Source organism: Eschrichtius robustus, chromosome 10 (assembly GCF_028021215.1).
Source record: "Eschrichtius robustus isolate mEscRob2 chromosome 10, mEscRob2.pri, whole genome shotgun sequence".
Lineage (NCBI taxonomy): Eukaryota > Metazoa > Chordata > Mammalia > Artiodactyla > Eschrichtiidae > Eschrichtius > Eschrichtius robustus.
Window position 1 is genome coordinate 33113841 of NC_090833.1, and position 13063 is coordinate 33126903.

At 49.4% G+C, this 13063-nt stretch overlaps 1 protein-coding gene across 4 annotated transcripts in view; it reads right to left on the reverse strand.

The window, feature by feature from the left end:
- The window catches only part of COL15A1 (collagen type XV alpha 1 chain), a 99270-nt gene that overhangs the window by 28087 nt on the left and 58120 nt on the right, over positions 1-13063 (reverse strand). For 3 of the 4 annotated variants that reach the window (XM_068551913.1, XM_068551912.1, XM_068551915.1), the window contains 8 exons: positions 12871-12933; positions 7502-7537; positions 6944-7084; positions 6694-6762; positions 5839-5874; positions 5650-5733; positions 4277-4342; positions 1775-1810 (listed from right to left, as the gene is read on the reverse strand). In XM_068551913.1, coding sequence (XP_068408014.1) covers positions 1775-1810; positions 4277-4342; positions 5650-5733; positions 5839-5874; positions 6694-6762; positions 6944-7084; positions 7502-7537; positions 12871-12933 — 531 coding nt within the window. The remainder of the gene's footprint in view (positions 1-1774; positions 1811-4276; positions 4343-5649; positions 5734-5838; positions 5875-6693; positions 6763-6943; positions 7085-7501; positions 7538-12870; positions 12934-13063) is intronic. The other variant, XM_068551914.1, reaches the window with a different exon arrangement.

Below are 13063 nucleotides of genomic sequence, written 5' to 3' on the forward strand. Positions count from 1 at the left end.
TGGAAGTCACAATTAGTCACGATGTTTTCCTAATATTAAGTGGTCTAGAAATTGTGGTCTGGTGGAAAGAAGACAGCACTGAGTGTTAGGAGGCCTGGAGGCCCCACTCCTCTTTGAACTGTGGTTTCCTCCAATGGGCACCATTGAAACTGCCTGCTGCCTCTGCTCACTCATGGGTCCTCGGGGCCGTCCTGCAGCCCACCGCCCCCATCATTCACCCTCCATGACTCCTGCCCCTTCTCTGGCTCCCCACTACCTACGGGATGGGATCCAAACACCCTAGCCTGACACCCAAACTGATCCCAGCCGGCCTCAGCGCCTCATCTTCCACTCCCGTCACTCCACCAGGGGCGAGCCTATCCCCTTAGCCTCTCTGCACCCCTCACCCGCCCGCCACCGCCATTCCCTCTGCAGAACCAAAAGTCTGCACACCCGGTCAGAGGTGACCTCGTCTCAACTCCAACATACACTTAATATCTGTGACAATGACTCACACAGCCAGACGTCTGCCCCCAAAAAAGAGTTTCAACACTTTATTGCAATTTACCTTTTCACAAGTCCCTACCTTCTGGGTTAACGCAGTGGCCTTCAAATATTTGTTATTATTATTTTTTAGCAGTGAAACTCTTTTCATTCTCCTTTTTCAAGTAAAGTCAAACAAACGCCCAATGTATAAAATACGTCAAATGGAGCTTCGGCAGTGGCCTGGATCCTGCCTACTTGGCCCCCTCCTTACTCCTGAAGTGGCCCCAAAGGCTCTTCTGAGGAGCCTAGGGCTCCCTCGGGAACACGGAACCAGTCATTTAGAGAAAAATGTGTCTGGAACACGCTCTGGCTTTGGAGCAGCCAAGCTGGGGCTGGAGATCAAGCTCAGAGTTCTGGCCTCTTCTCTTCCTAACTAAGAGGTCTTCTCCGTGGCTGCCACCCTCTCCTGCTTTTTAATGTCTAGTTCCCATGTATTTTTAGTGTCAACATAGCACATGCTCCTTTTAAAAAATGTAGAAGTGCAGAAAAGTATAAAAAAAGAAAAAGAGATCATTATAATTCTACCATCAACAACACATTTCTATTACATTTTTTGATAAATTTCCTTCATTTATCCTGGAAGCAGCGCATGTCACCATTGGCATTAGGCCTTTCAGGGCTGCAATGTATGGAGAAATTGTACAGATTTCACTCTGGAGCCTTGGGCTTCAGTGCAGGCTCAAACTTTTAGACTAAACTGATCACTTTCTACACAGAAATGCATTTTCACCTTCCATGGTGGAAGCCCCATAGCGTGGTGCACACAGACTATTAATTTTGGACTTCCAGGCTATGATTCCCCTCTCTCCATCCTCCATCGCCACCATCTTCTCTCTCTAGGGATTTTATCTACTCTGACTCTATCTATTTGAAATGCTTGATTCATCCACTCATTTATAGGTAGCCAACCACAGACTCCAGCTCTGGTTCTGGCTGCCCTGGGCTAGAAAGAGATGAACAAGACCTGACCCCCTGCTAGCTGGTCACAGTACAGTTGAGGAAAAAATGATAAGGGTACAAATAACTGCTATTCAAGGCAGAAAAGAACGACAGCAGAGGTGAAAATAAAGCCCTATGGGATTCAAAGGACGGAAGGATCACTCCAGATGGGGGCAACGAGGAAAGGCTACATGAACAAGACGGCGCTAGAGGTCAGTTGTGCAGATGGAGAGGAACAGCGTTCCAGGTGGAAGGAACAGAATGCACACAGCCTCGGGGCACAAAGGAAGATGGCTACTGTGCTACTCACTGGAAATCCTGGCAGCCCAGGCATGCCCTCGGGGCCCTGTGACACAGACAGACAAAGCAGGCAGGTTAGGAGCAGCATTTCCAGGCCAGCAGGAACCTGTACCTCAGGGGCCCACTCCCTCCAGCACCTTCCAAAGGCCCAAGCATGTTCCCACACAGTGGGGCTCAGGATCCATTTTGCAGAGGATGCCGAGGCCCGGGAGGGGAAGGAACCGTGCAGTCACACACTAGTTAGCACAGAGCCAGGAACTGCTCAGGAGTCTGGAGCCTCTGCTCCCCCGAGCCAGGACTCTCGGCACTTTAAGTCCCAGCCTCCTCTTCCGTGAAATCACTCAGCGTCAGAAACCTCTGGGGCAATGAATGCAGTGCTCAACCTCCACAAATGTTCTCAGAAAACAAGTTCCTAAACTCTTGAGGAGTGGGCCCAAAGGGTGTGCTGGGGAATTTGGGGGTGGAAGTGGGGGCAGTTGGTGAGACTCAGTTCTTTTCCCTCAGTAAGAGGGAGAATTTTAAAGGACCAGCCATTTTAAAGGCTCCAGGCAACAGAAAATTTGTGGTTTACTCCACATGGGGCCAGGACTCTTTTTCCTCCAAGCCCAGATACCCACATACCTATTAAAGACATAAGAGTTTAGCAGAATACATATATAAAGAGAGATATAACCGAATGGCAACAACTTTCTCAATATACTGTACAGTCGTCCCTGGGTATCCGAGGGGTATTGGTTTCAGGATCCCCTGTGGATACCAAAATCCGCAGATGCTCAAGGCCCTTATATAAAATGGTGTAGTGTTGGCATATAACCTACATACATACTCCATATACCCATACACTTTAAATCATCTCTAGATTACTTATAACACCTAATACAATGTAAATGCTATGTAAATAGCTGTAAAACCAATGTAAAAGCTATGTAAATAATTGCCAGCATGCAGCAAACTCAAGTTTTGCTTTTTGAAGTTTTCTGGAATTTTTTTTTCAGCACTTTTTATCCAAGGTTGGTTGAATCTGAGGATGCAGAAGCAACAAAGGACTTATATATATATATATATATATATATATATATATATATATATATATATAAAATATAATATAATATATACATATATCTATACGGTGTACATATAGTAGAGTGGAAAAGTATAAAGGTACAGCTGGGAGGGAACTGCCTCTGAGTAGGAAAATCTTGATCTTCCGTTAGGGACGAAGGGGACCCTTGAGGGCCTGGATTTGCCAAACAGGAGGACAGGGATTGGGACAGAAGGAGGATTCTCGGGTGGGGAAAAGAGAGAAGGGGTGGGGGCAGACAAGGCCCAAGGACTCTTAGAACAGAGATGTTGATTCTTAGATCTGAGGCTGTCTGTGTTTTGCTTTAGAATTAAGCCACCTAACACTCTCAACCCCCAATAGTTTGGGAAAAACTTTTGTGAAATGACTTGCTTGTTTGCTTTAGGGTTTGCTTACTGGGGTGTTTTGGATGATTTTAGTAGAAATCAAGGAAAGGGAGACCCACTGGATGTAGTATAGAAGAGACAGTGAAATGACCCACCAACAGAGGCCACTCAGCAGAAGGAGATACTGGCTCTAAAGGAATCGTGCAGATATTTGCAGAAGCCTTGGGGAGAGCACTGAATTCTCCCCAGGATGTGGACGGCAGAGGTTCAGGCCAATCTCACCGGGGAGTGCAGGGCGGGTGGCCCCGGCAGACACCTGGACTGCGCAGCTGTGGAAGTATAAGCCTCAATCTCTGTGTCGGCTTCCACAGAGTGCCACAGTTTGCAAAGCAGTTTTGCATCCATCACCTCTTATAAGCTGCCCCAAAGGCTGGTGAGGTGTTATCAGAGAGACGATGAGAGTCTCAGAGCATTATGTAGAGGAGATGGGGCTGGAACCCAAGGCTCCTAAGGCCAGAGCTCTTTCCTCTCTCCCCAGCTGTCACCAGCAGATATGGAAGATGCAGTGTGGATTCACTGCACAGACTGCAGGAGGAAGCTTCCTTCCTCTTAGGTCCTGTTGTGTCATGGACTGACGCTGTGGACTTGCAGAAATAAGGTAGCGTCTCTGTGTGTTCCTGATCTCTAAATGGGGCCAGAAAGACTGAAGCCAGTCACGTTCCCTCCTCATGCGCCAGTTTCCCCATCAGCACAAGGATAGGTCTCTCTAGGCTCCTCCCATTCTGGGAAATGAGATCATGTAAATAAAAGCATGCCCAAAGCACTGCTCAGACATCAATCAATTTGTTACTTATGATTCTCTGATTTCAATTACACATATTTCTGATGCAAGGGACTGGAAGCTTCCACTGCATTGGACAAAACTCCCCGCACAAATCAATGTGACAGCAACTTCTCAGAAATGCAAAGCTCTCTTTCTATTCTACACTTCGAGACACTCTAGCTCTATGCTTCAGGAGCTCAAAGGATTCCAAACCAACCCAACTTAGTTTCAACTGGGGTGTCTGGGTAGGACCCTCACTCTAGGGCAGCTGTGGATACACACCGGAGGCCCGACGAGCTCAGGAATGTCCGAGAGATTCATGAATCCATGGGTGATGTTGATCAAAGGCTGAAAAGAGAAAAACCAGACAAAGAGACAGAGGGTGGCACGTGTCCCACCTTGCTCCCGGCAGTGAGGCTTTAACTGAAGTCACCCCGCATGGCAGACACAAGCAGACACTGACAACACCCACCCACTGCCAACACACCCATCCCTCCCACTTACAACACAGCCCTGAGCCGCCTTATAACTTTCCTCTTCGATTAATCTTAAAATTGCACCATACATAAATGCCTTTTTTCTTTTATAATTTTAAATATAATATTTATATGTTATATAATTATAAATTAATAATAATATTAATACCCATAGAAAACAGTGTTGTTGGGTGTGTGTGTGTGTGTGTTTGTCCATGTGGTTATTTTATATAAATGGCATCAGGTTGTAGGTATTACTCCTCAACTTGCTTTTTTCACTCAATCATACAGCATGGAGGTCTTTCCATATGGAAGTTTTCGGTATGAACATTTTTAGTTTTAACAGATTGCCAAAGAGCTGTCTAAAGGGGCCGTACAACTTACACTTCCAACAAAGTATGTGAGATTATCTATTTCACTCCACCCTTACCTATACTTGATATTTTTTAATCATACTTAAAAAAACAAAAACAAAAAAAACAAAAAAAAACTCTAGTCATTCTTTTTTCCACTTATTTGGGACTTTTTGTCTTTCTGTCATGTACCAGTATGACATTATTTCTCTTGGAAGGGCCACAGTTTCTCACAAATGTGATGTTCTAATATTCAGTGGAGTGTGATCGTGTCCCAGCCCACATCCCAGTCTTCTCTCCAAATTTCCATCGCTCTCCACCCACCCCCATGCCCATCAGCTCCCTGTGCCTTAGACACACCCATGTTTTTCTCTTCTGTGCTTCGGCTCAGAGTGTCTTGACCACCTGAGTTCTGGAAGTCCTGTCCTCCATACTTACCTGGTGAATCCTTCTTAGCTTTCAAGTCCCTGCTCAAGGAGACTTCTTCCAGAAAGTCTTCCTTGATTTGTCATACCCTAAACCATCTTTCCTCCCTCGTTCCCCCACTTATGTTCCTTGCCTCTCGGTTACAGCTCTGTTACACTCAGCCTCCTGACTGCAAATGCTGCCAACCAGAAGAGAGGGTTCTGGACACACTATGTGTGACAATAGTGGTACCAGGGTAGGAACAGACAGGTGGGCCATGCTGGCAGGTAGGAACTCCAACACCAGATGCCAGCTATGTGCCCCCTGCATAAAGAGCAGCCCTGAAGGCCCTGAAGTTGTGGACAACCTTCCCTCCCCTTTAGCAAAAGCAGCCATGCTGGTGATACCTGGTGATACTCACACTAGATAAGACCTCGATGCGCCCTGGTAGCCCCCTGGGCCCAGGGGGTCCCACAACGCTGGCTCCATCCATCCCTCTTTCACCCTGGATATAGCAGTGAGAGTGGAAAAAAATTCACTGTATGTGGATAATGCTCCTAGAACCAGGCTGAAAATTTCTCTCACCCCCACTTCAGATCTGTGACCTCACCTTGGGTCCCTGGTCTCCTTTTTCTCCTTTGGGACCCTGGCAAAACAGACAAACAAATATTCTTTGGGTTTTTTTCTATTCACTTTGCCCACTCTCCATCTATCCTCCCATCTTGCCATTCTCCCTAAGCTCTTACAAGGATTTTGTCCCAGATAATGGGAGCAAAAGATGAGGGGCAAATTCCCCTTACAGAGTCAGAAGGAAGGAATATCTCACAGACAGTAAGAGGACCAGAGGCCCTCTCCCAGCACGGAGTGAGTGTCCTTTTGACCCTGAACCCAGAGCCCTCTGCATCTGGGGTGTGGGGGAGGTCTTCCTATTCAATCACGGAGGGGGCTGTGCTGCTCCCCTTTGCGAGGCTCAGCTCCTCCTGCACTGGTGTGCTCAGCTCTGGGTACCGCTTGGATCTCAAATATAATGAGATCCTGGGGATTGGTCCTCTTGAGAGCAGGTATCATAGCAGAAGATGGACAACACCTCCCTGGGGGGTAGATGTAGTGGGGAAGGGTACTTGTTAAGAGCATGGGATTCTGAAACGGGGCAAAGTGTGAGTCTTGAATGGGCAGCAGGAAGGAGGCAATGAAGCAGAGATGCTTGATGGTAAGGGACTGCAGAGAGAGACAAAGATAATTTTCAAGTTTTCCCACAAGATGTTTTGTGCAAAACCTCTGTGCTACTCCTCAAAGAAACAAGCTATAAAGAGCACCTGGTCTCCCCACCACACAGCTGGAAGCTGGAGGCGCAGAGAGGGTGAATTAGTGAAAGTAGCAGAGCCAGGATGGCACCCCACAGCTTCTCCACTCCAGTGTGACAGCATGACAGTCCTCAAAATGAAGGTGTAAAAAGTCAACCTACACTTGAAGCCATTGGTCCAGAGATTCCGGGCTCAGGCAACAGCCTGACGCTCCCAGAGCCTTCAGTATCCTAGGGAAGGAAGAAGAATGAGAATTTCAGTACTGATTCCCGAGCACCTCCCTGTGCCAGGTGTGGTGCTGGGAGCTGGGGCTCAGTGGGGAATCAGCACCACCTTGGCGTTCAGTTAGCTGGCCTTTCCAGTAGTCCTTAGCGCACGTTGTTCTTTAACCACAGAAAGGAGGAAAAATACCTCAAATCCAAGTCCCATTGCACATCCAGGGCCTTGGGGCCCAGGGGGTCCAGGGGGCCCTGGGGGTCCCATGACCCCAGGAGCGCCAACTTGTCCATTTTTCCCTGGGGGTCCTGGTAAGCCTCTGTTGCCGGGATCACCCTGTAAGGAAGGGGACAGGCTGATTATCTAGCCTTGGAGTCACTCATGGAAGGAACAACATCCGCAACTGAGTCAAAAAATTGTTCTTTGAACTTAATTAGATTGTTGGATTCTCTGATCAGCGCTACTTAATTGTACAGAAACAGCTATCTTGCCAATTGACATTTCACTTGGAGATAAGCTAATGGCGCTCATTGAATGAATTAGGGTGGAGGGGGTGAGAAAGGAGAAAACCTGGTGGGTTATTCACTCTGCTCCAGCTGTTCTGCCTTCCCCAAGCAGTTCCTTCCAGATGTTTCTCTCTGATCCATGACATTTATATATTCAATACTCTAGCCCAACAGTTCAATTATACTAAACCCAGAGAGAGGGGAGGAAGGAGGAGAAAGCTTTTTCTTTTTCATTTTCATTTTTTACCTTTTCACCAACTGAGCCATTAGGTCCTCTTGCTCCCTGAAAAAAAAAAATGGGGGCCAATTAATATATATTTCATTAGGTATGTTTAAAAGAAAATGCAGGATTACAGACTCTTAAGTAACAGGACATTAAAGTGGGACTCTTCCTGCTCAGTTCTGACTGATGTCTCAAACCTGAGCCCATTACAGTAGTTGTGAGTTTGCTAAGCAGGTCATGCTGAAAGCTTGTGAAACCCATCTTCCAACTATTATCTCATTACCTACCTCAAGAGTGAAAAGGAGAAGTTGAAGATGAACCAGGAAGAGATTGTAGAGGAAGAATTCCCTTGGAGAGCTGTCAGTGTACTGGGTGGGCCCGATTCCCCTCCTCAAAGCCAAGGGAAGGGACTTCAAGAATTTGATATGTATTCCCGAGGCTTTTGGAGATATGTGGATGATGGCTGGCTCTCTTCTGGAAAAATCTAAAGACCGAAAGCTGGCTGGAATAGCCCCAGAATGGGGGTTGGGGGGTGTCTCTAAAGCAGGTTGCGTGTCCACCACCAATGGGAGACACAGTACAGGTTTCCTGGGGGGTTAGATGTGGATCCCAAGGAAAGGAGTCAGCTGAGAGCTCAGATAGAGGGGAGGACCAATGGGGGCTGATGGTCAGGAGTGGTCAGCCACAGGAGACACTGCACTACAGCAGAGGACTGCAGTCGGGGGCCCCCAGCTAGAGAACCTCCAAGGAAACCACAGAAGCACCCGCAAGAGAAGAAGCCAGCAATTGCATGGCCACACACAAGGCCCTGACACCATGATACACCCGCCATCTAAGGCTGTGCCTTCTCCCAAACCCCTCTTTCCCTGGGCCAGATTCGCCTTCCTATATCAAATCCATAGAGATGACAGAGTGGATAGTTCCAAAATAGTCATGCTCAAAAATAAGATGGCGAGTGATACTGAATCTGAAACAGTGAGGAATGGCAAAGAGAAAACATGGGAAGCTGAAGCCAGAGGCTTCAGTGGTGGAGAGAAACCACAGGTAGAAAAATATCAGGCAAGGGAGGAGTGGAAGCCAGGAGCAGGGTGTGGCTCTGACAGGGAGATAGGTTGAAATTCTGGAGCTAGATAGCCATGGAGCCCTGCCCATCTCCCCTCACCTCCCACTTCCACTCCTGCTACAAGGATAATAAGAGTCGTTTACTGGAGCAAAGAGATAGGGCAGAGCCCCAGGTGGCTAGTGGACCCTGGGAGGTCCAGGGGTACCCCAAACATCTAAGATCAGCTGTTGAGGTGCCCTGCCTGCTGGCACATCCTACTCCTCCCGTCACCTTCCTGAAACCTGCAGAAGTAGCTACCACCCAACTCCCTAGTAATTTGTACAAACAGAGGCAGGAAACAGACTAAAGAGGGATTCCAATTTCTAAAGCAAACACACAAACAAGAAACACTACACATTTGAGGAAAGGCAACACTCTGAAAGAGAAACAACAACATCAACCATGGAAGGTTTCCTGAGGAAACAGCTAAGAACACGATCCAATCAGGAGTCTAAGTAAATACTATATATTCTCAGGGAGAAAAGGGAGGATATTACAGCCAAGAAACAAGGACAAACTATTATGAAATAAGAACAGTGGTTATAGAAAAGAATCAAGGCTTCCCTAGTGGTGCAGTGGTTAGGAGTCTGCCTGCCAATGCAGGGGACCCAGGTTCGAGCCCTGGTCCGGGCAGATCCCACATGCTGCGGAGCAGCTAAGCCTGTGTGCCACAACTACTGAGCCTGCGCTCTAGAGCCCGCGCGCCTAGGGCCTGTATTCCGCAACAAGAGAAGCCACCACAATGATAAGCCCGTGCACCACAATGAAGAGTAGCACCTGCTCACTGCAGCTAGAGAAAGCCCACACGCAGCAACAAAGACCCAACACAGCCAAAAATAAATAAATAAATAAATATTTTAAAAAAGAAAAAATCAATTAGAGACCTTAGAGACAAAAATATATAACTGCTGAGAGAAAGTACTCTACAGAAGGGTTGAATAACAGAAGAGACACACCTGGAGAGAGAATCACAGAAAGAATCCCGTTACTCTATGGGATGGTGGGAGGAGAGGGGTGCTTGCAGAAGGAAGCAAGCCTGGCTGGCTAGACTCTGTCACTTCCCTGCCTGCTGGTCTGACCTGGGAAAAATTAAGTGTGACATTTTATCCCGGGCAGAAACAGAAAGAATCGGGTTCCAGTTTTGTTGCCCAATCTGCAGGCTACAGTTTGTGTCTGCTTTTCTTGGGTGTGACCAGCCACACCATCTTCTGCTGCCTGACGCAATCTGTCCTTGAAGGAAGTACCAACCTTATGCATTTTTCAAGTAACAAGTCAAATCACAGTCAGGGATATTGTGAAATAGAAGTTAACTTAGTCCCATCTCTTGACTTTTGGACTCTACCCTCTGAAAACATTATTATTGTGTTGCCAGTTGACCCCGTTCAAGAAAAAGATGTTCATAAAGTAAAAAACTATACTTTTTCAATTGCCTTCCTGACTCTTTTCAAATCAAGAGTACATCTTGTAGCAGTTTCAAAGGAAGTTCTAGAGGATATGTGGGACCTTGATTTATCTTTCTCAGAAACAGATGATTTTATCCAGCTTGTACATATGAAGGCAGGAAATGAGTCCCCTGTCACTGGAGGTGTGTAAGCTGAGCAGAGATTGTGGAGGGGCATCAAGGATCAAATGTATCACTGGATCTTATGTGGTGTTACATCCCTGAGATTATTCATTTTCTTTAATAATTTTTGTTATTTCACATTCAGACTATTCTCCTTGGTTTACTTTTTTGGGGGGCGTGGGGGTGGGGGGTAAATGTCATGTGCGAGGCTTTCCTCCAGCTCTCCAGATGCAAATTTCCAAGTCCTTCTAAAGTCTACTTTTCCTTGACCAGAAAACATCATATACACACAGGGCAACAAGTTAGGCCTCACAGCAAATTCCAGGAAGAAAAATGTGATTTATCTGCCACAATTAGTCTGGGCAAGCCTGCCGCTTTGCGCACAACCGAGTGTCTGAGCAGCTGCAGAGTGCGCCTGTGAGGGTGTTTGTGTGCGGATGTGGGCATGGGCGTGGGTATTTTTAAGTCCGAGACCAGCCAGGGAGGGGTGTGTGGGGGAGGGGTGTGTGGGGAGGGGTGTGTGGAAGGGGTGTGGGGGGAGGGGGGTGTGGGGGAGAGGTGTGTGGGAGGGGTGTGTGTGGGAGCGGTGTGTGGGAGGGGTGTGTGTGGAGGGGTGTGTGGGAGGGGTGTGTGGGGAGGCTGTGTGGGGAGGGGTGTGTGGGGGAGGGGTGTGTGTGGCAGGGGTGTGGGGAAGGGATGTGGGGGGAGGGGTGTGTGGGGAGGGGTGTGTGGGGAGGGGTATGTGTGGGAGGGGTATGTGTGGGAGGGGTATGTGTGGGAGGGGTGTGTGGGAGGGGTGTGTGGGAGGGGTGTGTGGGGAGGGGTGTGTGGGGAGGGTGTGTGGGGGAGGGGTGTGTGGGGAGGGTGTGTGGGGAGGGGTGTGTGGGGAGGGTGTGTGGGGAGGGGTGTGTGGGGAGGGGTGTGTGGGGAGGGGTGTGTGGGGAGGGTGTGTGGGGAGGGGTGTGTGGGGAGGGGTGTGTGGGGAGGGTGTGTGGGGAGGGTGTGTGGGGAGGGGCGTGTGGGGAGGGGCGTGTGGGGGAGGGGCGTGTGGGGGAGGGGCGTGTGGGGAGGGTGTGTGGGGAGGGGTGTTTGGGGAGGGGTGTGTGGGGAGGCGTGTGTGTGGGAGGGGTGTGTGGGGAGGGTGTGCGGGGAGGGGTGTGCGGGGAGGGGTGTGTGGGGAGGGTGTGTGGGGAGGGTGTGTGGGGAGGGGTGTGTGGGGGAGGGGCGGGGCAGGGAAGCTGGTAAGAAGAACAAGGAAGATGAGAGTAAGTCTTGTGATGTTTCCTGCAAAATTTAATTTCTTATGAAACAGTACGTGTAAAATGAGTTCTATAAAGCTCGACAATTTGTTTCTTTCTTCTTTTTCTGAGAAATGAGCTTTCCACGAAAATCGAGTTACTGTTTCAATAAAAATACTCCTGAGAGCTGACGGAAACTGGAAATTCAGTGACAAGCATGGTGTCTAGGGAGTCAGCACTTTCCACAACTCCGTCCAGGTGGGGTACACAGAAGGCCTCCACTCCCCACCCCAGGGGGAAGGCTCCTCCCTCCTCTGAACCCCAGTGAAGTTCATGACTACATGTCTAGAAGTAAGCTCACCTCATCTTTATTGCCCCCCTTTGCCGAACATGGGAATGCAGTAGGGGCAGGAACCCCCCCCCCCCCCACAGCACCATGTAGCTTAACAGAAGACTACAGGGGCTTACAGAGAAGGGAGAGACTGAGGGCGTGCGAGACTCAGGAACGGAGGGTGAAAAGGGCACCTGAAGAAGTTTCATTCATGCATCAAACTGCTCACAGAAGCCTGGGCTAGGTTCTAAGGATACACAGACAGTGCTCACGCCCTGCTTGTAAGCCTGGGGTTGGGAGCAGACTGGTAAGCGAACAGCGTCAGTGACCCTGGCTGGAGGGGTCCCGCAGAATCAGTACTGTGCTAACGGGAAGCAGAGGAAGGAGGGGTGCTTTCTGCTCACAGAGTCCAGGAGAGCTTCCCAGAGGGTATATCTGAACTGGGCTTCTGAGAATGAGGAAAGGGAAAGGACAGCCCAGAGAGGAAACCACAGGCCAGGGCCAGGAGGCTGTGCAAGCCCAGAGCCTTTCAGTAGGGCTGGCTGGCTGGCCTGGAGGCCGGGTGTGTAAGGGGGCAGTGGGAGGTGGAGCTGGAAAGGTAGGTCGGGAAGGGCCTTGAAGGTCTGCACATAGTGAGGGCTCTGTCCTGCAGGCAATGGGGAGCCGCTGGTGCTTTCTCAGTGGAGAGGGCAGTGAGTGCTGACAGCCTGCTCTAGGAAGATGGACTGGGCAGGTAGCTGGAGGCTGGATTGTGGGTGGGGAGAAGGGGGCACCAGCGAGGAGCCTGATGCCACACTGCAGGCGAGGAGAGATGAACGTCAGGTCAGGGTGGAGAGAGAGGTGGACATCAGATTGGCCAGTCTTGGCAACAGATGGTTCATGGTAGGAAAGGGAGAGGAGGGAGGAGTTAGAGAAGACTCTGCTTTTGAGTCCAGGGGACTGGGTAGATGGCAGTGCCATTCACGGAAGCTGGGGACATGCAGGAGTGGGCAGGGGAAGGCGATGAGTGCAGGTTTGGGCATAAAGAGCTCCGGAAGGGGGAGACATCCAGCATGCGGACCAGGATGGGATCAGAGGAAAGGTCAGGCTTAGAGGTCAGAGAGGCAGGGTGGGCCTGGTGATTCCCCGTGTTGGAACCCGCCCCCCTCTTCTCCGTACCTTCTCCCCTTTCATTCCAGGAAGGCCGGAGGCTCCATCAAGTCCAGGCTTTCCCTCAGGGCCCTGAGGAACATCAAGGATAATCAGCCCACAACATCTCTGAGAAGAATCAAATATGAACCCTCTTTGGAAAAGGAGGCCAGGGCTGGGAAGACCCAGCGGGTGAGGCCAGTGGGTCCAAAGCCTTGTGTCA